The sequence below is a fragment of the Pongo abelii genome, chromosome 10, assembly GCF_028885655.2.
Source record: "Pongo abelii isolate AG06213 chromosome 10, NHGRI_mPonAbe1-v2.0_pri, whole genome shotgun sequence".
Taxonomy (NCBI): Eukaryota; Metazoa; Chordata; class Mammalia; order Primates; family Hominidae; genus Pongo; species Pongo abelii.
Window position 1 is genome coordinate 23,887,105 of NC_071995.2, and position 23,817 is coordinate 23,910,921.

The 23,817-nt window shown below is 33.9% G+C and overlaps 1 protein-coding gene across 1 annotated transcript in view; it reads left to right on the top strand.

The window, feature by feature from the left end:
* Positions 1-23,817, top strand: part of ETNK1 (ethanolamine kinase 1) — a 76,209-nt gene that overhangs the window by 38,262 nt on the left and 14,130 nt on the right. The window contains exons 5-8 of the mRNA XM_002823024.5: positions 6,259-6,399; positions 8,313-8,455; positions 18,544-18,627; positions 20,760-20,920. Of these exons, the coding sequence (XP_002823070.1) occupies positions 6,259-6,399; positions 8,313-8,455; positions 18,544-18,627; positions 20,760-20,920 (529 nt within the window). The remainder of the gene's footprint in view (positions 1-6,258; positions 6,400-8,312; positions 8,456-18,543; positions 18,628-20,759; positions 20,921-23,817) is intronic.

The window sequence follows — 23,817 nt, forward strand, 5'->3', positions numbered from 1 at the left end:
TTGTGTCCTTTGGTGCGTAGTTTTTAATTTTGATGTGGTAGAGTTTATTTTTACTTTTGTTGCCTGTGCTTTTGGTGTCATATCCAAGAAATCATTGCCAAGTATTCAGTGTCATGAAGCTTTCCCCCTATGTTTTCTCATGAGAGTTTTAATAGTTTTAGTTCTTACATTTAGATCTTGAGTTAGTTTTCATATATGGTGTAAGGAAAGGGTCTAGCTTCATTCTTTTGGATGTGGATATTTAGTTTTCCCAGTATATTTTGTTGTCCTTTCCTCATTGTTCTTCTCTTCCCATTGTTGTCCTTTCCTCATTTAAGGTTCTCAGCACGCTTGTTGAATACTGTTTGTATAATAGTGGGTTTGTAGGTTCTCTGCTCTATTCCATTTATCTATATGTTTTTCTTTGTGACAGCACCACAATGTTTTGATTACAGTAGCTTTGTGTAATAAGTTTTGAAATCAGGAAGTGAAAGACTTCCAACTTTACTCTTCTTTTTCAGTGTTATTTTAGCTACTCGGGTCCCTTGAGAGTCCATGAATTTTAGGATAGCTTTTTCTTTTTCTGCAAAAATTGCCTTTGGGATTTTGGTAGGGATTGCACTGAATCTGTGGATCACTTTTGGTGGTATTGACATATTAACAATATTGTTTTCCAGTCGTGAACATGGGGTGTCTTTCTGTTTATTTGTGTATTTATTTTTTTTCAGCAGTGTTTTATTATTTTCAGTTTACAAGTCTTTCACCTCCTCAATTACGGTTATTTCTGAGTATTTATTTCTTTTTGATGCTGTCGTAAATGGAATTGTTTTCTTAATTTCCTTTCTAGATTGTTCATTGTTAGTGTAAAAGTGCAACTGATTTTTGCGTGTTGATTTTCTGTTCTGCAACTTTGCTGAATTCGATTTTTAGTAAAAACTGTAAATTTTCTTAATTCTTTACAGATTTCATTCTTTGTTTAATCCTTATTTATCAAAAATTTTAGATGAGTATGGAACTTGTGATTAGGCCATAGTTAATTTTTTAAATCTCTTCACGAAGCCTAGTTTTTAAGTATATAGGTGGCTGCCATGGTTACAATTGAAGTATACTTATTTCCATGAGAAGATTTGTGTTGTAAATCAAGTTCCTTCCTTTCTGCTATGATCTGAATATTTGTGTCCCCTCAAAAACCTTTTGTTCAGACCTGATTCCAATGAAATAGTATTAAGAGATGTGTCCCTTTGGCAGTATTAGTCATGGGGGTGGAGCTCTCATGAATGGCATTAATGCCCTTATAAAAGAGGCCCAAAGAAATTTGCTTGCCCCTTCTACCATGTGAAAATGCAGCAAGAAGGTGCCATCTGTAAGGAACAGAACTGTGAGAAAGAAATTTATGTCATTTATAAGCTACCTTGTTTATGGCATTTTTGTTAAAGCAGCCTGAAAGGACTAAGACACTTTACATGTTAATTTTGTTAGATAAAAGATAAAAAAGACCAGTAATTCTGAGACCTGTAGATACTGGCTTGAATTCTGGAATGTGAGAAGAAGATGATGTGGCTTTGTTATCAAAGAATAGGCAGTATTTTAAATGGATGCTCATTTGGTTTTTGTATAAGAAAACATTACTTTTGTTACAATTATTAGTACATGAGATTATTAAAAATCCAAAATAGATTTTAATCCACCTGACAATAAACCTAATAGTGGAAGACTTCTCTGGTCTTATGGTGAATTTCTAAATGTATTCTAGGTCTGTTGCTAAGGTAACTGACTCTAATTTAGAAAATACTGTTAAGTACCTCCTCTAAGTTCTGACCACAAGAACAGATCAAAGAATAAGACATAGTCTTTGTCCCTTGAAGGATATCTTAGTGGTTGTATTTATCAATTGTATTAATAAAGCAGTCTTTATTATTATTATTGCTATTCTATTTTGAATTGTATAGGAAGATGCTGACTAACATTTTAAATAACAACAATATATCATCTTATGTGGCAGATGTTTTAAAATTATATAAAAGTAATTCTCATTTTATCTATAATTTTAGAAATTTGTTCAAAGGAATAATTGTATTTGATACATTTTTAATAAAAATCACTATAGTTGGAAAAATTTTACATCTGTCACTCCATGACTTGTGTGCATTTAATCTTTCTATTGTAACTTGTAGGAAGTTTTTGTTTTTGAAACGTAGTTTCACTCTTGTTGCCCAGGTTGGAGTACAATGGTGAGATCTCAGCTCACTGAACCTCCGCCTTGGGTTCAAGCGATTCTCCTGCCTCAGCCTCTCTAGTAGCTGGGATTACAGGTGCCTGCCACCACATCCAGTTAATTTTTTTCTATTTTTAGTAGAGACGGGGTTTCACCATGTTGGCCAGGCTGGTCTCGAACTCCTTACCTCGGGTGATTCACCCACCTTGGCCTCCCAAAGTGTTGGGATTACAGGCGTGAGCCACCACGCCCGGCCAACTTGTAGGAAGTTAGTATGAAATGGGAAGTTAGTCTATAGGGTATTTGTGGGTTTTTTTTGTTTTTTTTTTTTTTTTGAGACGGAGTTTCGCTCTTGTTGCCCAGGCTGGAGTGCAGTGGTGTGATACCAGCTCACTGCAACCTCCGCCTCCTGGGTTCAAGCAATTCTTCTGCCTCAGCCTCCTGAGTAGCTGGGATTACAGGCACGTATCACCATACCAGGCTACTTTTTGTACTTTTAGTAGAGACAGGGTTTCGCCATGTTGGCCAGGCTGGTCTTGAACTCCTGACCTCAGGTGATCCGCCTGCCTTGGCCTCCCAAAGTGCTGGGATTACAGGCGTGAGCCACCATGCCCAGCCTATAGGATATTTGTATATGAATCTGAATGTGAAGTTCATATTGTCATTATTGAATTTTAAAGTTTAAATAGATGAAATTTTTTGTAGATGTTAATTTTTTTTCCTGGTGTTTGGGGACATATGACATTAGATCTGAAAGATAACTTCAAAACTATATAACAGGCCAAATATTTTGCTTTCCTTGTAAGGAACCCAAAAACCAGATGAATTATTTGTTTAAGTTCACAATGCAAATACAGTGGCAAAGTCACAATGAAAACCCAACTAATTTTGTGCAGCGTTATAGGGGTAGTTCTATAGTGATACAACTTGGCCTTTGCATCACATTATCAGTTCAAATCCTAGCTTAGCTCATTAGCTACCTTCTTGCTAGAAAAGGCAAGACTTTCAAAATTAGTTAATATTTTCTCTTCTAGCAGCTATTGATGTTCAACAAATTTCATTAACCTGTAAATGCCCCGGGAGTTGTGGCCATACTGTTTTATTCATTTTTTAAGTATTTACAGTAGAATTGTCATTTCAGTTACTAGAAGCTGAGTAACTGGACAGCTTCTAAGATTACATTTTTTTAATACACAGAAAATTCAAGTAATTTAAAAACTGCTTTAGATTCATCTTGAAATATATATTTGCTCTGGAATGACCATATTGCAGCATGATTCTCGTGAACTTCAAAATACTTTATTTAAAAAACAACTTGAGGCAGCAAAAGTATTATAGTTGTCTGACTTTATCCGTGTGATGTGCAGGGCCTCCTTGTCTCCTGATCTCAGTAAGCTTACACTGATTGTTTCAGATCAGAAGAGCAGAAACGGCCTCCTTGTCTCCTGATCTCAGTAAGCTTACACTGATTGTTTCAGATCAGAAGAGCAGAAACGGCTTAGTTCTAAAGAGACTGTTTGGAAAATATTTCCAAATAACTGCAGCACTTGGATGACTACCTCCCTGAGTTTTGCTTATTTACTGAAAGCAGAACTACTGTGCCAAGCCCTCCAGTGACATGGGCCTTCTGCTCTCCCAGACAGTTGCCTCTCTTTCACACCTGTTCTGAATCCAGCATGGAGCAGACGAGAAGTCATGGAGTTCTGACAGTTCCAGCACGTGTGTCCCCTTTGCAAAGGGGAAAATTATGTTTTGTAAGAGACCCCAAATCAGGGTCTCTTATAAACCCTGGAGTAAAACTATTAGAAATGATATTATTATTCACTTATTTTAAAAAACCACAGCAAATAAAATCTGTTAGAGTTAAATACCTGTGACCCCCTCCTAAATTGTCTGTTTCATTTCAGTAAATATTTCTAAGATATAATATTCTGTTGACATAGATCGCCCCTTGTGTTTCATGTAACACAGATTGTATCTTTCTTCAAGCTTTTTGTTTCCTCCTCTTCTCTGAAGTTTTAAAACCAGTTTTAACTGGCTTACAGTGTGTGTGTCTATGTGTGCATGCGTGTACATGCATGCATTTGCACTTTCCTTTGTTTTGATTTTATCACCACCTGGCCTTTTCATCAAATTGCCTGGTGCTTAAGTACCACAGTTCATTTGGGCTTAGCTTTCTGTGTATATATGAGACTGACATAAAAATAGATTTGTTTTCTGTATTCTTGTGGACATGAGTGTATGGTCTTAGGGAGGGTCATTCAAAATGATTTAGTTTATAAAAATAAATGTTTATTTACTCGTTTGAGAGGTATGAACCAAAGTACACATATATAAAAAGGTTATGGATTTTAATATTTTAATGTATTAGATTAAAGATGAGGCTAATACTGTTGCTTGAGGATGATAATTTGACAATTTACAGTGACATAAAGGAGAAAGAATTTATTGGTACTTGTAATTGAGAATACTGAGTTCAAACATGGGGTAAATCCAGGGACTGTAACAATGTCATTAGGAATATCACTTTATTCTATTTATTCTTTTACCTTTTTTTTTTTTCTCACAAACTTTCCTTAGGACTATCCATAATAATAATCAGTAGTTTTCTCTAACCGGTTTAACCACCCCAGGGGGAAAATTTTCCTAATTTTCTAATAGCTTCAAACAAAGTTGATAGCTTCAGCAAAATTAGGATTAAGTCTCTGGCTTAGCTTCGGTAATATATGCTGAACCAGTCACTGTGGTCTGAATGATAGAATGCTCTGAGCAAGTCAGGGTCATATGTTCACTTACTACTGAAGTGAATGATGCACATGGGATGCAGTTAGGATTGAGATCAGCTCTGTAGTAATGACGTGAACTAAAAGTAAGAGGGATAGAAGTTTCTCCAAAGGAAAATAAGGACTCTTTAGTTACTAGGAATGAGATAAAAACAATATTCACAATAGTATAGAAATGTAATAATAAAAATGTGTTATTTAATGATTGATACAATACTAGATTCTCTGTGGGCCTTACTTAAGTGGTTTTCAAATGTTTTTGCATATTAAAATCACTTGGGAAGGTTTTAAATATCTCAGTGTCCTGGCTGCACACCAGGCCAGTTAAATCAGAATTTCGTTAGTACCTAAGCCTGTGTAATTTGTTTTGAAGTTCCTTAGGAAAATCATGCTAACAAGAACTAGGTAGGCAGAGCTGGTAGAGTCAAGGTTCAAAAAGAGGGATCTCAAGGGACAGAGAAGTTCACATGGTAGAAGCAGGATCTAATGGAGAGAACAGAGGGGCCTCAAAGAGAGACAGAAAGAAGGACCTCCAGCCTAGCAGGTACCTTTCAAAAGAAGCCTGGGACTCCAATCTAGTTTGAGAGAGTACACTCAAAATCTTAAGTGTCAGAATTCTTGCCAGCTTCAATGGATGTTCAGTGGTTCAGGAATCTGACCCACCAGTGGATCCCCATTAATCAGTCAGAAGTGAATTCAAAGGTGCAAACATAGGGTCCTGGGTCCAGTGATGAATCTGATTCTGAGTTACAGCACCATAACTGTTAAAGAAAAAATTATTCAGTGATACTTGTTAAAGCATGATAAGGCTGACTTTCTTCAGAATCATTGAGATATAGGTATAGGGACCACAGCAGTGGGATTTTGGAATTGGAGAAGAGAGACTGGGCCCAACTCCAAATACAGCATGGGCAAGTGGGAATGTATACCCAAGGAGCAGGCTCGGGGTTGGCGGATGGAAAATTAAGAGTAACATCAGAGTAAGGGGTTTCTGGGTAAAACAACCTAATGGTTCTTGCTAAAGATGGCCAGAGTAATCAGAGTAATTAATTTGGGGAATGGTGAAGGATAAGGAACCTGATCAGATATCAAGGGTGGGGATACTCTTGCTAAACTGACTCAGTAGGGTTCTTGCTAAAACTGGTTTTTACAAGAGAGAGCACAGGTAGGTCTACAAGAAGATTCAGGAGACTGACTAAAGTTTCATCAAGAATCTTTGTCAGGTGACATGACCTTTATGATACTTAAGTTTTTCTTTTTATGCGGTTTTGTTTTAAACAGGCTGATAGCTCGTCAACTTGCTAAAATCCATGCTATTCATGCACACAATGGCTGGATCCCCAAATCTAATCTTTGGCTAAAGATGGGAAAGTATTTCTCTCTCATTCCCACAGGATTTGCAGATGAAGACATTAATAAAAGGTAAAATTATTTTTACATTTGAAATTATGTTTTACATTGCTTTGCTCTATGATAGGGTTTCAAAGGTAATTGTAAAGTTTCATTGTATAAAATCTGGTTTTCTTTCTTTGCATTGAAGTAAAATTAGCATTGATTCTTTGGCTGTCAGATAGCACTACAGAAATAACTGCCTCTCCATCCCCCTCAGTGTCCCCTCCCAAAAAATATGCCCTACAACAGCAAGGGGCAGAGGTAGAAGTAGGGGAACACCACTTAAAAATAAAGAGGTAGGTGGTAATGGTGAAGCAAGATTTTTCTTGACTTTTTAAGATACTGCAGAGTTGAGAGGCAAGTCTAGTATTATATAGAATAAGAGCACAAGAGCCTGGAGCCAAACTGAGATTAAATCTTAGTCCTGCTAGTTAACATTTCTGTTGTGTAACTTACTCAACTAGGGAACTTAACCTAACTGTTTTCTTATCTATAAAATGGAAATTACAATAGTAGTATATTAACCATATAGAGCTTTTGTGAGGATTGAGATAGTATATGTAAAGTTCTTTAAAACAGTGCCTTGGTCATCACTTAAGTTTTGAGGTAGCTGCTGTTTTAAAAATTACTATTGCTATTCAAAGAAGGTTATTTGAGTTATATTTTTTCCCTAGGCTCTCCAAAGTATACTTTAAATCCTTGAGGTTAATGATTCTTTGGAAAAGCTGGAGGTTTGTACTATGGTAAATAATAGGAAGAAAACCCTTGCCCCAATAGAAAATAATACAACTAGAACATAAAACGCAATTAAAATGTTAAATACATTTTGTATTTCTTTTATTCCATTTTGTTTGTTCATGATTATAAGTTTTATAATCCTTTGAATCCCACAATTTTCATTCGACACTACCTTTAAAAAAAAAACACCAAAAAAAACCGCGTTTTTGACCAGTCATACCATTTTGAAAAGAGCATTATGAGGATTACTTGTGGAAGTTGTATGTAGAGAAGAACACAGTAGTGGGGAAAATATAGGTAGAAACCACCTGAACAGGCAAATTAAGTAATGTGAAAAGAATCTTTATTATACTGTTAATGGAGAAGCAAGGAGTAATTTGAGAGACTTTGGAGAAAGAATCAAGAGGTCATGACTTAAAGTATTAAGAGAAGGAGGGAAGGAGTATGGCCGTTCTGTAAGCCTGATTGGTGCTATTGAGGAATTAGTGGTAGTAGCCCAATTTTGTTTCCTTTGATTTTTTAATCAAATTAATACAGGTATAGATAATAATCAGTATAGATGAGGATAGGACAAAAAGCCGCGATTTCTAGTCCAGCTTACCATGCTGCCTCCCACCATTCACAGTCTCACTACTCTGTGGCAATTTCTATAATAGTTCTGTTTTTAACATAACTGGATTATATAAGGATAACTTTATTTTTTGTCAACTGTAGACAGTAATCTTTTGACTTTTCTGAGAATTTAGATTTATATTGCATTCACCCTTTCAACCTTGAAATACGTATTTTTAATTTTTAAAATAGTTTTTGTAACTTTAAATAATACACTTAAACCTCTGTTTATTAAATGCTTTGTGTCTTAGTTTTGTCATCTATAAAATTGACATAAATGTAAATTACTTAGAATAATACTTAGTAATTGTTAGCTATTACCTATATATATTACTTAGAAACCCAAGTTTTTAGTGAGTTTTTTAACTTTTGTCCTACATTTTAATTGCTGCTCAGTTTCTTTTATTCATGTCTAAACTTACTGTATAGGTTTTCTTTATTCTAACTTTTGAAATAGAATAATTGGTCTGTTGTTTGAATTCAGAAGTATGTGCGATTAAATTGAAGGGATTTATTCAAAATAGATTTTAATCCTTAATCAAACTTGAAAAAAAAAGTCACACAAGATATAACTCTTCTTTTAAAACTAAAAGGTTCCTAAGTGATATCCCAAGCTCTCAGATTCTCCAGGAAGAGATGACTTGGATGAAGGAGATTCTTTCCAACTTGGGCTCACCTGTTGTGCTTTGCCATAATGACCTATTGTGTAAGAATATAATCTACAATGAGAAACAAGGTAGGTATTTGACCTTAGCAGTAAGTAAAATTGGTTTCTTTTATGTTCTTAATGGTCATTTTATCTCTATATCAACAAAATAAATTCAAGTGCAAGGAGTAAGATCGTGCATGAAACCTTTAAAGATTTTCTTTTAGTTTATCAAGTTATGGTAACTGTGAAATTTAGGATATATATTCTTTTTATATTTGTATAAAATATGTTTTTTAGAATTGGTTAGAAACAGTTTGTGATTTCTATGGGATTTTTAAGTATAAAATGATGAAATGATTTGTTTATAAATATAATTGCAAAACTTAATTGGTTATTCATGAGTTGAACATGTACCTGCTTGTAACGGGGGATGTGGAAAATCAACAAATTGACATTAAACTGCTTTATAAATAGAAAAATTTTCTCACAGTGTTGGGAAGAACAACAGTATTAAAAACGAATATGTCTCCAGGTTTCTCATTATCTAGTTATTATGCTGATTTGTTAGATATTTTGATACTAAGGAGAGAGCTACAGATGGAGGAGATATTATTTGTAGTTGCTCAAATTTATATCTACTAAAGTAATCAAGAAACCTTGGTAAATAATTTCAACATTTTTTGAGGTAGACTGATACTTTTTGGTGAAATGTTTTTGTGTTCATATTTGTACACTGTATTCAATTTCTGTTTTCATATTTAAGAACCACTCGGTTGTATTATATTACTGGGTAAAGTGGTTTGAGGTTTGGTTGCTAAATGATAGATGCCCTTCAATGCTAAATTGAAATTTAAAAATAAAATTTTGGTTGAAGGAGTCTTACTAACTTAAAAAATGTTTTTGAAACTGTGTTTTCATTTTATAGGAAACTAGTTCCCCGCCCCCCCCTTTTTTTTTCTTTTTTGAGACGGAGTTTCACTCTTGTCAACCAGGCTGGAGTGCAATGGCATAATCTCGGCTCACTGCAACTTCCGCCTCCCAAGTTCAAGTGATTCTCCTGCCTCAGCCTCCTGAATAGTTGGGATTACAGGTGCACATCACCATGCTCTGCTAATTTTTGTATTTTATTTTATTTTATTTTTTTAAGAAGAGATAGAGTTTCACCATGTTGGCCAGGCTGGTCTCGAACTCCTGACCTCAGGTGATCCGCCCACCTCAGCCTCCCAAAGTGCTGGGATTACAGGCGTGAGCCACCCAGCCCGGCCTTCCCTTTTTTTTTTTTTTTTTTTTAAGTGACTGGATCTCAGTATGTCACCCAGGCCTGGAATGCAATGGTATAATCGTGGCTCACTGCAGCCTTCAACTCCTGGGCTCAAGCAGTGCTCCTGCCCCAGTCCCCTGAGTAGCTGGGACTACAGGTACATGCCACCATGCCTGACTAATTTCAAAATTTGTTTTTGTGGAGATGGAATCTTGCTCTGTTGCCCAGGCTGGTTTTGAATTTGTGGCCTCAAGTGATCCTCCTGCCTTGGCCTCCTAAAGTGCTGAGATTACTGGCATGAGCCACTGTACCTGGCCTGGAAACCAGTTTTTGAAGATAGTTATTACAGTTGGAAGAGCCGATTTTGAATCAAAATTGTGCTGTTGTAAATATACTAAAGCCTAAGAATTCACATTAGCATGGTCATAATTATATTAAATTACTGTTTATGACCCTTCTTAGAGTGTAAGGCGGGACTATTCAAATACAAAGGTTGATAGATATAGCTGATTTTCACTTTAAGAAAACCAAAGGTACACTGTCAAGAGTGGTAGGCTTAAGCACACATTGCCAAAAATGTATTTGAGAATTTTTTATGTTTGATATTTCAATGTCGATTAGAGATTCTATTTTTCAAAAACATACTGAGCTAACATTTTTGTTTTGAATCATCTTGAAATGCTTGTGTGGAATCGTTTTTAAAATTTCGAACGTACCCTAAAACATTAAGTACTTGACAGTGTCCTTTAATGTCTTATTGTCTGTTATATATAATTATCATAGTACATATGCACTACATTATATACTGGTAACCAAATCTCAATGCCATTTGTGAGACTAGAGCATTAGTTACGCATTAAAGCAGTGTATGAGCTTGTAAATTCAGTGCAGGACCTAATAACACATTTTATATAATGGAATTTCAAGTGAGGGACTTCATCTTACATTTGAAGTGGACACTCAGCTTTATTTTTAACTGCAAGTTGATCAAAGAGAATCTGTTATTTCCTTTAGGATATAATTTTAAACTTTCATATTTTTATTTTTGTAAGTTTCTTTTGCATATTCATTTCACAGAACAAAACTTGTTTATAAAACCAAAAAATAAGGGACCAAAAAAATCAGATTACTTTGTCTTGGGTATTAAAAAATACATTTTCACTTTTTTATTTAAATGGTCACTTATCTCTAAACTATTGATCAGTTATGTGAAAAGTTCCCATGTTTTCACATAAAATCTTTATTCAGTTTGGCTTTAAGAATGCAAGGTTGTCATTTGTTTTTGTGCCAAGTTACTTGAATCATACTTTTGTGTCTAATTTTCCTTTCACAGAAAAATTTTACAGCTATACAGATGAACTATTTTGATACATTTTTTAGAATTTGCCTTTTTTATTGAAGTCTAGTTTGTATCATTTGTTTTTTCTTTGTCTTTGTGGTTATGTATGTGTCTTAGTTACAGATGTTTTGTTGTTTTTTTTTTTTCTCTCTCCTTACCAGTGGTTTTATAATGTTCATTAGGAAGGCTGGTTTTGATCCCATGGTATCCGTTTAAAAAAGTAATTTCTATGTGATTAGTTCAAACATAAGCATTAAGAAATATGCGTAGAATGTTCAAATAAAAATCTAAAACTAAAGTATGACAAGAAGCTTACTTAACCTAGTCTTTAGTGTTATGTTTCAAATTAGGAGCTAATGGTTTTAAGGTACTTTAACTGTATGACATATTTGAGTGTTTACTATAAGTAGAAGATGCCATGCCTTATACTTAAAAGTATGAATTATATTATTTAATAAATTTAATAGTCAAAAATAGTCAATATTGAGTAAATTTAATATGCAAACTAGTTAAATGCTTGCATTTAATATGCAAATAATATAATATGCATATAATATAACTAGCAGATATGTTTGCATATTAAATGCAAGCATCTAACTAGTAGATAGATATAGGACTTAATTAACAGATATGACATGATGATTCAGTTCACTAGAAGTGGAACTTTTAGTTTCTATCTTAACTATAACTTGAGAGATTAATTTAGATTAATTTAGAATTAAAATGTGTATGTATATGGGTATATGTATAAGTAACATATTTATACACAAGGCACACATACTATGAGCACCCTGCAATTTGTAGGCATTTTTACATGTGAATGTTATTGGAACTGATAGGCATCACAGGAAGAAATTTTATATATTTGAGATTGTAGCATAGCATTAACACGGCAGCAATTTTGAAAAGGTTAATTAAAGATACAGACTGCAGTTATTTACCTTCTTTAGTTGCCTTATTATAGCATATAAATGCCATGTTGAGTCTTTTGAGATTAAGATAATTTCCATATGGAATAAATGATTAAGCTGCATATTCACAAACATGTTTGATTTGTTATTACTTCTTAAGTCATTCATATGACTTGAGCTCCGGGTTTCATTATTGTGTACCCAACTTTGAGATACCAATAGATAAAACATAGTAAGATGAAAGCCAGGGGACTGGCCTTGAAATCATCAAGCTCAGTATTTGTCTGCAGTATGTTTCAGACCCTTAATTTCTCAGAAGTACAAATTTTAGGCAAACTTCTTAAATTTATACTGGATTATCTTGATGTCTCTACATATATGTTTAAACCCTAGTAACTTAGATTTTGTACTAGAAAATCTTTAACTCTTAAAAGCAGATATATTTATATCTTAGTTACTACCAAGAGAAGTCAGAAAGAGTATAGATTTTGGAACTAAGCACATTTGAGTTTAGATCCCTACCCAATTACTTACAGAAATAAGTAGTATTAGACATATCATTTTTTCTCTTTGTGTCTTTATGTAAACACAGACTGTTCTTGACAGTTTACATCAGAATCACCTATGGTACTTGGGAAAAAACTTGGATTTCTTGGCCCCACCCATGACCAATTACACAGTAATTTTTATAGATAGGCTTAGAAATTTTGTGTTTAACAGATTCTGAGGCAGTTTTTGTACTATTGATAGTCTAGAACTTTAATTTGCTTTATTTGTAACTTAGAGACAATATCTACTTCAGATGGATGCTAACAAGATTTTAGATCATGCATATAAAATATATAGCACTGGACCAAGGACTTAGCAGCTCTTAGTTGTAGCTATTATACTAACATAGGGGTTGGCAAACATTTTCTGTAAGGAGCTATGTAGTACAACTTTTAGGCATTGTGGGCTGGATAGTCTCCATTGCAAATTTTCAGCTGTGTGTTGAGGCGTGAACACAGCCATAGACAATACATACCTAAATGAGTGAGCTGTGTTCCAATAAAACTTTATTTCCAAAAATAGGTGGTGGATTAGATTTGGGCTGAAGGTACATGGTTCACCAACCCTGTATTATGTTTATAGCATTTGTTTTACAAAATGTACCTGATTCTGAAAAAATGAAAAATGGTTACTATAGGCTAGATGGTAGGTAGTTAAGTCCTATAACTACTAGCAGGTAGTTATAGGACTTAATTAACAAATAGATATGATGTGACAATTCAGTTTGTCTTTAAGTGCAACTTTCAGTTTCTATCTTAACTATAACTTGAGAGATTAATTTAGAATTACAAATGTGTGTATATATATATATATGGGTATATGTATACATAACATATTTATACACAAGGCACACATACTAGGAGCACCCTGCAGTTTGTAGGCATTTTTACATGCGAATGTTATTGGAACTGATAGGCATCACGGGAAGAAATTTTGCCTCTACCTGCTCTCACCATGTCAGTTGACAGGACTCAGGACATGGGAGAAGAGTGAGCTTCCTTTCTGAAGTTGATGGTAGCTGTCAAGATTTTTGAAAAGTTAGTGCCAGGAATTAGGTGATTGGTAAGCAGCGGCCCATTCCTTGCCTTCAGTGAAATGACATCCTGAAAAGGTAAGAAAAGAATACTTAATGATACGGTGATAGAATTTGATATATAATAAGGAAACCAAAAGCAGTGGTTCTTGCTCCAGAACTATAGGAATTATCAGTCATCTTTTAAATCAATCATTAATTTAATAGACTTTATATTAAGTAGAACAAATTGTAATATTGCCTATGACTAACTTCAAATCTAATATTTTAATTTCAACTAATCATTTAACTACTGACGTCAAGAAATCACTAAAGCTGTTGAGATTTCTATCTCATGTCTTGATGCTCTCTCAGAATGTTTATTGATCTCATGACTTTCGGTGACTTTCATTGCTCCTCCTGTCCCCCATTTCTTCATAAAAGCTCATGTAAATACCTAATATTTAACTTTAAATTTCAGTAATGGCAATCACTGTTTATTTTCTCTGTCAGCAAAATACAAGAAGCTGATTTACAGCTGTTTAAGGAAATACAAATGAGTGGAAGAAAAGGAAGGCTTTTTCTGGGAATTAAAGAGTAAATCAGGTTTTGTTTTATTTTGCTTTGTTTTAAGAGTTCTATACAATACAAATAGAAAATGGGTGAGTCCCCATAGTCACTTGTTTGGCTCTAAATCTTATCCGCTCTATTATTACTCCTGAGAAAGCTTTGTAGTTGTCATGTTACTCATGTTTTAATGACTAAGAAGAGTTTTTTCATTGGTACTTTTTAAAAATTTAAATAAATACAAATTGATTTTTGTGTTTGGTAAACTATGTTTTCTAGGGTGGTGTTTTTAAATGTAGTTTAATCTTTAACTCTGTTTTAATTTGTATTCTCAACCACTAGTTAGCAGAAAATAAAATATCTGTAAGTCAGATAATAAAAAACTTAAATGAACTGTAAAAACCTGAAGTTATGAAGAAAGAGTGACCTAATATAGGTACTAGTTTGTTTGTTTGTTTTTTCATTTATGCATTCTGGCCCACTGTGTTCGGTCTTGTACTTGAATAAAAATGTCAGAAACACCACACTTTTTTCTTTAGTTTTTCATGCTTTTTTGTCTTTTCCCCTCCCCCAGCAAATGTGTTATTGTGTGTCAGCATTTTCTGCAAACTTCATTTTTTCTACTAGCATTTAAATATTTCCCGTGTCCTAGGGATTGCTCTGTGGATTGCAGGATGAAAAGGGAAAGGGACCCTACTGTCCCTCCAGGAGGCTGTGTGTCTTGTAGTGGAGGAGTCCAATCACTGAATAGATACTTACATTTAGAATGATGAGTGCTCTGGTGAAGGGGTACAGAGTACTACAGGACACCAGCGTGAGGATTGAAGGGAAGGTGTTTCAGACTAGAATACTCCCTGTCTTTTTCTGTATAAAATAGAAAACATTTTGCTAACATTAGTAGGATTATAGTTACTTTTCGTATTGTTCTCTTTGAACCTGCCTAACAATGCAGAGCAAGTAGGGTGAGTTGGAAAGATTTTTCAGGTTCTCATATTGACTATTTTGCTTTTCATTTTTATTCCTTTCTCCTAACAACAAAATAAAGGAATTCAGACAAACATGTCATGTGATAATTATATAGCCTTGGGTAATACATTATTATTTTTTAGTTTTAAAGTACTTTAAAAATTGGCAGACTATTTTTAGTATACTAAGATTTGAGCAGTTTAACCAGTAGTATGGGGATTTGATTATTCTGATAAAGATATGCAAGAAATAAAGTAATAAAAGACAAAATGTAGGTTTGGAAAATTCAAATTGTAGTTTTATCCATTAATCATATACTTTACCCATTATGTGCTTGTCATTGTGATAATTACATAAAGATAAATAAAATAACACTCCTAGCCCTTAAAGTAGTAGTTCTTTACTTTTTAAAGGTCAGGAGTCCCTTGAGAATCTGAAAAATTGAGAATCTCTTCCTAAGAAAGTGCACATACACATAAAATTTTAGGGAATATTCTAATTGTCTTTTCATCCTTGAAACCTCAATTAAAAATTCATGTCTTAAAGAACTGAGAAGATGATCATGCTATATGAGCTAGTTAATTATTAATGCTGATGTGGATATTCGTTTAAATAAAGGGAAATTTTAGAAATCAGAAGTTAAATTTATAGAAGGAAAAAGTATATTTTCTGTTGTTAGGAAAGCATTTTCCAGTAATTTGATTTTTCTGGCACCCTAACTAAGGGAAGTTGGCTTTTTAAATTTTACTTTGTTGCAGAAGATTAAATTTAAGGTTGAGTTCCACTTTGTTTGCAATAGTTTGAAAAAGAATAGTTAATGCAGATTTTTTTTTTAAATTTTTTTCCTTTTAAGCTTTGTGTCTTGTACAATGTGAGTTTGCCAAATTTTCTTCATCTGCTACAGATTAGGTATGCCATTGTTGCTGCCATGTGGCGGCGCACCCCGTGCTTCTTAAACGCACTGACTGGAGGTTTATCGCATCACTTGTTCACATGCACGGAGCCTGGTAACAGCCTCATCTGTATCTTGTTAGCTTCATTTTCTTATTTTTAAAATTTCATTATTTATAAACTCAACATAGCATTTAAAAATAAAGGCTAGTTTTAATTAATTAATGTTACTACAAAAAGTCGTTGCTAAAACTTTCATAGTGAAACAGATTTTAACTTTTGTTAAAATGTGCTATGCTTTAATTAAATTGTATTTACTCTACAAGCAGGGATGTTTTACCTGCCATTTTAACTGTATTTGCCAAATTCTAAATATAATTTTGAAAATTGAAATTGAAGCTTATGTTTATGTGGCAAAAGTAAGCTTCAGGACTGGGCTGTGTATTTTTATTGGCATGTAACAGTTAATATGAGCTCTACAAGAATTTGTTTTTAAAGAGCTAAAGCTATCAACAGCTGCAGATTTAAAAAATTATATATTAAAGCTGTTAGGTTAGCTCAGTTGTACAACTTAGTGAATCTTGTATCCTGAGTTTCTGAAGGCTGGTGGATAGGTATCTCTGAAATCATTGTGTTTTAGTCTTTTTACTGATAGTTTTGTATAGGGAATTCATCTTCTCTTTTAAAATAACTTTTTTCCTCTAATTTATTACTTATCATACATAAATTTTAAAAGAAAAAAGAAAAAAAGTCACTTGTCTATCACCTGTTAATAGTTTAAACATTTTGATTTATTTCCATTCATCCTTCCCCCCATGCATTATTTACATATATATTTTTTCTCTGTAGGCATATTTTAATTTGGATCACAGTTTACTACTTAGTATCTCCTTTTCATATGACATTTGTAATTTCCCTGGTCATTATTTTTGAAAATGAGATCTCTTCATGGTTTTATTTCATTTTATTTTCATGCCTGTGAGTATTTTATCATGATGGTTGTCTTCACTCTCCTACTCCCAATGATTCCTAGAAAAGAAACTTTAAAACATGTTTCTACTTCCCATTCTGCAGTTTAGTAAAATGATTTGGTTAACTCTTAAGACTTTTTGTGGAATAATGTTCTGTGAATTCAAGTATACAAGATAGGAGGATCACTTCAGGCCAGGAGTTCAATACCAGCCTGGGCAACATAGCAAGACCCCGTCTCTACAAAAAACAAAAAGAGAAAAAAATATATAATACTTGAGGTAGTTGAATTGCCGTGATTTATTGTCACCAATATTTTTAAATCTTATATTTATTATAATAATACACATCACATTTTTATAACTGGGTTATAATATTGATTATTCTCACTTATTTTATTCTAGATGTGACTTATTTAAATAAGTTTAGAATTATACATTAAATACAATTATATTAAAAACATTTTTGCTTTTATGTAAAACACTATTTGCCATGACATTTTTTGTCATATAATTTTGTTTTTCTTTGTGTTTGAATATGATCAAATACTTCCCAAAATTAAACTTACAAATGTATATCAACATATTATAATTCAAAAGCTGTTTTTATTTGGGAAATAAATAACAATGTGTAAAGACCGGGAATTTGTTCTTCTACCTAAGCCTCATGATTAAAAGACAATGTAACTTTGCGGGTGTTAAACATTTTCTATATTCTTACAGCCATCTCTGTTCATATATTCATTTTAACTCCACGCCCCTGTAAGCCTTTGAGTTTGTGATCCTTGGTGAAGACAGTGACCCACATTGATTTTTTTTTTTTTAAGGTTTCTCTCTCTTTTTTGCTTTTTCTCTTGAATATAGGACCTATATCTTTGTTAAGGCAAATCCTTTATAATATTCATTACTCAAAAGTTAAAAGTTCCTGAGTAGTAGTATGAAAGAACTAGATTATCTTTGGAGAGTTATAATGACATGCCTATATATGTAGCAGTAATTTAGAATAGGCATCTATTTAGCTTATGTGAAAATTTCTCACATTTATAAACGTTAAAAGAAACCACACTTTTGCTTTTTATAAGATAAAACCACCACCTTAATGCACCTTAATGCTGCTCAGATATGGAAACCTTAGGTAGGTAGTATTACAGGAAAATGTAAGCATATGATAGCAACTAACTTCTTGTTAGTGATCTTACATTGCTCAGCAAGTATAGCATTATTGCAAGATTTACAGAATTCGGGTCTTTAAAAGTTTATATTTTATTTCCATATGTAGATAAGCTTGTCAGTTTACTGTTGGAGTATCATAGATAAAGTTTTTGTTAAAATTACACAGATTATTAATTTCCAAAGATAAAAATTATGTTTCTAATTAAACTTGAATTTTTAAGTAACTGATGCCCCCATGTGGCAAAAGATGTATTTTGCTTTTGCTTAAACTTGGAGAATGACTGTCTTTTCATTTTTCTTTAAAAAAGTGGACATTAGTGTTTATAAAGAAGCTGTTGACCAAGAGACATAATTTGAATTTTGTAAAGCTCATTGCCATAAAATTCACAGCCCCTTACCCTGTATTGTCTCAGAAGTGCATGTAATCAAGCACGTACCATGAGACAAAATATTGGAAGCTATTTAATTACAAATAGCATAGGGATTTTCTGATCTTATATGTGATTTCTTAATGTCTTTGTTTTTGTGTCTCACATAGGTGATGTACAGTTCATTGATTATGAATATTCTGGATACAACTACCTGGCATATGATATTGGAAATCATTTCAATGAATTTGCAGGTATAACTAATGGAGTAACTTATTTAGCTTTGAAACGATATTTTCAGAATATTTTCTTATTTTTTTAAAGTAGATAAACCGTGAGCAGGGGCAACATTTTCCCACGTGTTGTTGACCGTTTTTCTTTGCTTTTGTTTATCACTGGAGGAAAGCAGAGATGACCAAAATTTCTTCCTTAATTGCTATCAGAAAGTAATAGGTGGCCAGGTGCGTTGGCTCAACGCCCGTAATCGCAGCACTTTGGGAGGCCGAGGAGGGCGGATCACGAGGTCAGGAGATTGAGACCATCCTGGCTAACACGGTGAAACTCCGTTTCTACTAAAAATACAAAAAAAATAGCCGAGCGTTGTGGCGGGCGCCTGTAGTCCCAGCTACTTGGGAGGCTGAGGTAGGAGAATGGCGTGAACCCGGGAGGCAGCATTTGCAGTGAGCCGAGATCGCGCCACTGCACTCCAGCCTGGGTGATAGAGCGAGACTCCATCTCAAAAAAAAAAGAAAGTAATAGGTAGGAGAAAAATGATTGTGGCTTCTGTTGAGACCAGACATAGCATAAGGTGCTCCATAAATCTTACCTCATTTCTTTCTCCACAGCAGCCCTGCAAGGTAATACTCACAGTTTACATATCAAGAAAGAAACTCACCAAGGTCACAGTAAAATACAGAGAACTAAGATTTGAAGCTAATTTTTAAGCATTTAAAAAGCCTTTGCTGTTTCCATTGTAAACTGGGGCTTTTGGAATATTAGTTCACTAAAAAGTTCAATAACCTTTTTTGACTTTGTCTATGAATATTGAAAAGTTGGTCATTTTTACCCCTATTAATTTATAATTACTTAAATTAAAATTACTAGTTTTTTAAATGTAAGTGGAAAGAATTTAAAATCCATTTTATCACTCTTTATTTAGAAACACGGAATGCTCTAAAAACTAAAGATTAGAACATAGCCCTGAATGGTTTATACCTAGTAGGAATTTTTTATTGTTGAATTTATATTTGTGTAAGTTTATGTATTTATATATTTTTATATACTTCAGATTACCAGACTGGGAAATACTCTGGGAAAAAATTTTAATTTGATGTTTCCAGTTATTTTGGACTACCAAGCTTATCATATACATATAAGCTGTACATATTTTGATGTATCTCATCTATGGAAGGGGAACTAGCTGTGCATATAATAAAATATTACCATGTTAGTAATATAGACGGCCACTGCCGTGGATATGAAATAGAAAACTCCAGTGATCTTCTAATGATTTTGTGGACAAAAAAAGTGAGCTAAACCTTGTGAGTTAGGTGGAATTTGGATGTGCAAACTAAAGAGAAGGAAAGGGGAAAAAACTTTAAGATGAACTACTTACTTTTATAGGATATAGAATTCATGAAGGAGACTACAAAGTTATAGGACTAGTGAGGTAGATTTAGACCAACTTCTAAAGAACCTTGGATGGCAAAATAGTATGAACTTTGTCTTCTAGGTTAGTATTTTCCAAACTATAGATCATGAAATTAAATATGTGGGGTAATGACTTTTTTTTTTTTGCAAGGAATGGAAAAGAGAAACAAACTCTCAGAGTTGGAAAATGTTGTTGGGATAAATACTGTTTTGTGAAATGTAGTATCAGCTGGTTCTATGTATAAGGTCTCAAAAAAAATGTATTCTTGGTTGCAGTGAGCCGAAATCATGCCACTGCACTCCAGCCTGGGTGACTGAACAAGATTCCGTCTCCAAAAAAAAAAGTATTCTTACCATGAGTCATGGTTTAAAAAGTTTTATAGCCACACTTTGAGGTAGTGCTCCAAATGTCAGCATGCTTAAGAATTTCCTGGGTTGCTTCCTAAAATGCATAGTTTGGGTTTGTGATGCAGCTGGTTCAAGCTACACACTTTGAGGAAAAATTGAAGCTATGAGAATTGATTTGGTGATCAACAGTAATGTGCCTTAGCGTTTAAGCTGAAATACAGAATGATTGGTTTATTATTTTAATAAATGTTATTTACTTAACATGCAGTATTCCAGCCAAAATGGAACTTTTCATTTTTTATGAAAAAATGGTGGTTTTAGGGATTATTAAGGTATGCAGAAGAGTTTATGTTTTAAAATTTTTGAGTGTATTTTTTTTCTTCTAAAGGTGTGAGTGATGTAGACTATAGTCTGTATCCAGATAGAGAACTACAGAGTCAGTGGCTGCGTGCTTACCTTGAAGCCTACAAAGAATTTAAGGGCTTTGGGACTGAAGTTACTGAAAAGGAGGTAGAAATACTCTTCATTCAAGTCAATCAGTTTGCATTGGTAAGTTTAAATGTACACAATTAATGAAAGGTTCTTACTGTAATTTAAAATGCTTCTAAATTTTCGTCATCTTAGACAATTTCCTATTTTAAGTTTTGTGAATTTTTGTTCAAAATAATGAAAATACATGACCATTTACAGTATGCATTACCCCATTGCATTGGTTTTAAGGACAAAAATTTTGTTTCATTTCCTGCTATATCCCCATCCCCTAGAACAATGTCTGGCCATGTGATAGGTACTCAGTAATTATTTGTTTAATGAGTAGATTCTTATCAGGGTTAAGATTGATGCATAAAACAATTTCTTAGTCTATTCCTTTCTTTACATCAAAGTCAAATTTTACAGGAGAGGAGCTTTTCCACAACACATTTTATGGTTAGATCTTATGTGATAAAAGTAGGTTGGAAGAACGTGTAGGATTATGTTTTTTATGACTTATCCAGTGTTTTGTCTTCTTGACCTTCATTTGATAAGCAGTTATTTCCAGCTTTATTGGTGTCTTAAAGCTTTATTATTAAGACCTACTTCTCTTTACATGCATTTATATTTTAAAAATTAGCTCATTATCTTTTGAGAATAGTATGATACATTAGAATGATCTTTCAACTAAGGTGTTAGATAATTAAATGGAATAATAAGCCAAAGCTATTTTAACTGCTGCTTTTTAGTTTTAATATAATTTTGTATAGTTGACATGGGAAATATTTGTTGTGTTGTCTCTACAGATAGACCCTAGTGGTATACAGGTATACCATTTTTATAGTCTTAAAAGTACCATATGCCCAGAGTTACTCAGAGCACATCCCAAGTAAGAAGGTGTCCTGAAATGTTCCTTTACCTGCTGTTCTTCTATTTTCGGTACAATTACTGGTTCAATTAATGACATGCTCTACAGCTGGTCCTAGGATGTCTGCTTTTCTATTTATTGTATTTAAGCATGATCTTAGAGAATGTAGGGTTTTCTTTCTCATTAGGTGATTTAATGAGTTTCAGAATCAACCTAGTATTCCATTTATGCATTGAATTAGTTAATTTCCAGGTAAAGTACACATAGCTCATCAATTCTTAACCATCAATCCCACTCTTTGCTATTAGAAAGCTGATTTGGATTTCCTTGCAAACTTTTGATGACATTTAACATTTTTGGGGGATACTGTGACTGTATCTGTACATGGCATTGAAAAATACCTTTGCTTCTGATTTGATCAATTGTTTATAAATATTCATCAATCAGATACTAAGTACTTATTGTTATTCTAGGTCAGTAGATTGGAAGAATAAAAAAAATGCATTGCTTCAAAATGCTTATAATTTAGAAGGCCAAATAAGATGTACAGAATAACTCTTTTGGTGGTAAAAGTTGACATTCATTTCTTTTTAAATTGATTTTATTTTAATATTTACTTTTATTTTTATTTTGAGACAGTCTTTGCTCTGTCATCCAGGCCTGGAGTATAGTGATGTGATCACAGCTCATTGCAGCCTCAAGCTGCCGGGCTTAAGCAGTCCTCCCACTTGAGCCTTCCGAGTAGCAAGCGCCACGATGCCTGGCTAATTTTTTAATTTTTTTGTGGAGATGAGGTCTCTCTATATTGCCTAGGCTGGTCTTGAACTCCTGGGCCTAAGTGATTCTTCCCGGCTCAGCCTCCCAAAGTGCTGGGAATTTATAGGTATGAGCCATCATGCCAGACCTATTTTTTATTAGGTACAAGGTCTTGCTCTGTCACGCAGGCTGGAATGCAGTGGTACAGTCATAGCTCACTGCAGCCTCAAACTCCTGAGCACAAGGGGTTCTCCCAACTCAGCCTCCCAAGTAGCTAGGACTACAGGCGCATGCCACCATGCCTTGCTGATTTTTTAAAACTTTTTGGAGAGACAAGGTCTTGCTATGTTGCTCAGGCTGGTCTTGAACTCCTGGCCTCAAGCAGTCCTCCAGCCTTAGCCTCCCAGGGTATTGGGACTACAGGCATGAGCCCTATACCCAGCCATAACACCCATTTTGGTGAAAATTATTAGTAAATTGGAATTAGAAGAAAACTTACTTACTCTGATTTAAAATGAAAAAGAATATCTTCATGAAATAAACAACAGATATATTAATAAATGTCATACATTCAGTAGAAGGTCTGATTGAAAAAAGATAAAGGACAATTGATAGAGACATAAAACTTCAGTACCTTTTTAATAACATTTCTGAATAATTTAATATGTCCTCTGAAGTTACATATACTAAGTTTTTCCATAAGGGCATACAGTAAGTGTTATACTCTGAGATTCTGATACCAATTTCTAGTTCTTCCTCATTAAGAAACATTAAAAGCCCTTTATTTATTTCAATTTAAAAACATTTTTATTATTATACTTTAAGTTCTGGGGTACATGTGCAGAACCTGCAGGTTTGTTACATAGGTATACATGTGCCATGGTGGTTTGCTGCACTCATCAACCTGTCATGCACATTAGGTATTTCTTCTAATGCTGTCCCTTCCCTAGCCCCCTACCCACTGACAGGCCCCAGTGTGTGATGTTCCCCTCCCTGTGTCCATGTGCTCTCATTATTCAACTCCCACTTATGAGTGAGAAAATGTGGTGTTTGGTTTTCTGTCCTGTGTTAGTTTGCTGAGAATGATGGTTTCCAGCTCCATCCGTGTTCCTGCAAAGGACATGAACTCATTCTTTTTGATGGCTGTTTAGTATTCCATGGTGTATATGAGCCACATTTTCTTTATCCAGTCTATTATTGATGGGCATTTGGGTTGGTTCCAGGTCTTTGCTATTGTGAATAGTGCCTCAGTAAACATACGTGTGCATGTGTCTTTATAGTAGAATGATTTATAATCCTTTGGGTATATACCCAGTAATGGGATTCCTGGATCAAATGGTATTTCTGGTTC